The following is a 1,035-nucleotide window of genomic DNA, read 5'->3' as shown; positions in this document are numbered from 1 at the left end:
GCCGGTTCGCCCTCATGCCGCTCTTTTTCGTTGCCCTGTGGGGGGCCGAACGGCTGCAGATGCTCTTAGCCCAAGACGGAGTTGGGCGTACGCCATATACGTTCCGACAGTCGACCCAATTTTGTTTCCGAAAATGCTACAACAAAGGACTACATCCTGGCAAATATCTTGATTCTGCATCTGTTGTGGCATTTCAAAAGCAATCGAATAAAAAATGTCTAAGTTGGTGGAGGAAATCCAACACATCTCAAGGTAATTGTTGGAACTTGATCATATAAGGAGGTAAAAGTTGGTTCAATCAAACAATGCACGTGTTAATTGGAATTTCTCTAAGGGTACAAGATGGATGTGTTCACACACACACACACACACACACATGACACAACACAGACGGTCGTGTGGATTGTTCGGGTCATACCAAAGTGGGTGGGAATTAACACTCACTCCAACAAATGGCCAAATATCTAAGGGCGATTCGCCTCATTTTCTCTAATTAAGTGTCTTTGGGTTGAAAACTGTTAGTTAATTTGAATAAAGGTATTAGGTAAACTATTTCTTCAGTGGTGGCATTTTAACTTCTTGTCTCGTTCTATAGGAGACAATGGACTCCATCAGCACTTTGGCATATTTGGAGGTGGTGGCATGATCTTAGCTTCTTCTGCCTTGCCGTTCTTCACAATAAACACGGTCTCCATCCCCCACACCATGTGTCGCTCAAAATGGCAATGCATGAACCATACACCTAAATTAACAACCATAGGAACACAATGGTGAAGTTAGAAAAACCCTCACAAAGAGCGATAGAAATGCTGAAAGAGATGCCTTAATAAACACTCACCTGGATTCGCCGCCCGGAAGCGGATTGCGGCCCAACCTGGAGATAGTGCCTTTTCTCCTAACCTGGAGATAAAGCGGCTTAAGGCGGCCACGCATCCAGCTAGTTTCTGGATGTGCTTGCGGTCTGTTGGTATAGACAACTGCGACAGAGCTCGGATTTTTGCCGGATTCGCTTCAATTCCTCTATTGGAAACAATG

The 1,035-nt window shown here is 44.8% G+C and overlaps 1 protein-coding gene across 1 annotated transcript in view; it reads right to left on the bottom strand.

Annotated features, from left to right (window-relative positions):
* Positions 1-707, bottom strand: part of LOC123139440 (putative laccase-9) — a 6,987-nt gene extending 6,280 nt beyond the window's left edge. Inside the window, exon 1 of the mRNA XM_044559247.1 lies at positions 663-707. Coding sequence (XP_044415182.1) covers positions 663-707 — 45 coding nt within the window. The remainder of the gene's footprint in view (positions 1-662) is intronic.
* Positions 708-1,035: the final 328 nt, after the last annotated feature.

The sequence above is a fragment of the Triticum aestivum genome, chromosome 6B (genome assembly GCF_018294505.1).
Source record: "Triticum aestivum cultivar Chinese Spring chromosome 6B, IWGSC CS RefSeq v2.1, whole genome shotgun sequence".
Lineage (NCBI taxonomy): Eukaryota > Viridiplantae > Streptophyta > Magnoliopsida > Poales > Poaceae > Triticum > Triticum aestivum.
The sequence above is the reverse complement of the archived record's forward strand: the minus strand, read 5'-3'. Positions and strand labels throughout refer to the sequence as shown.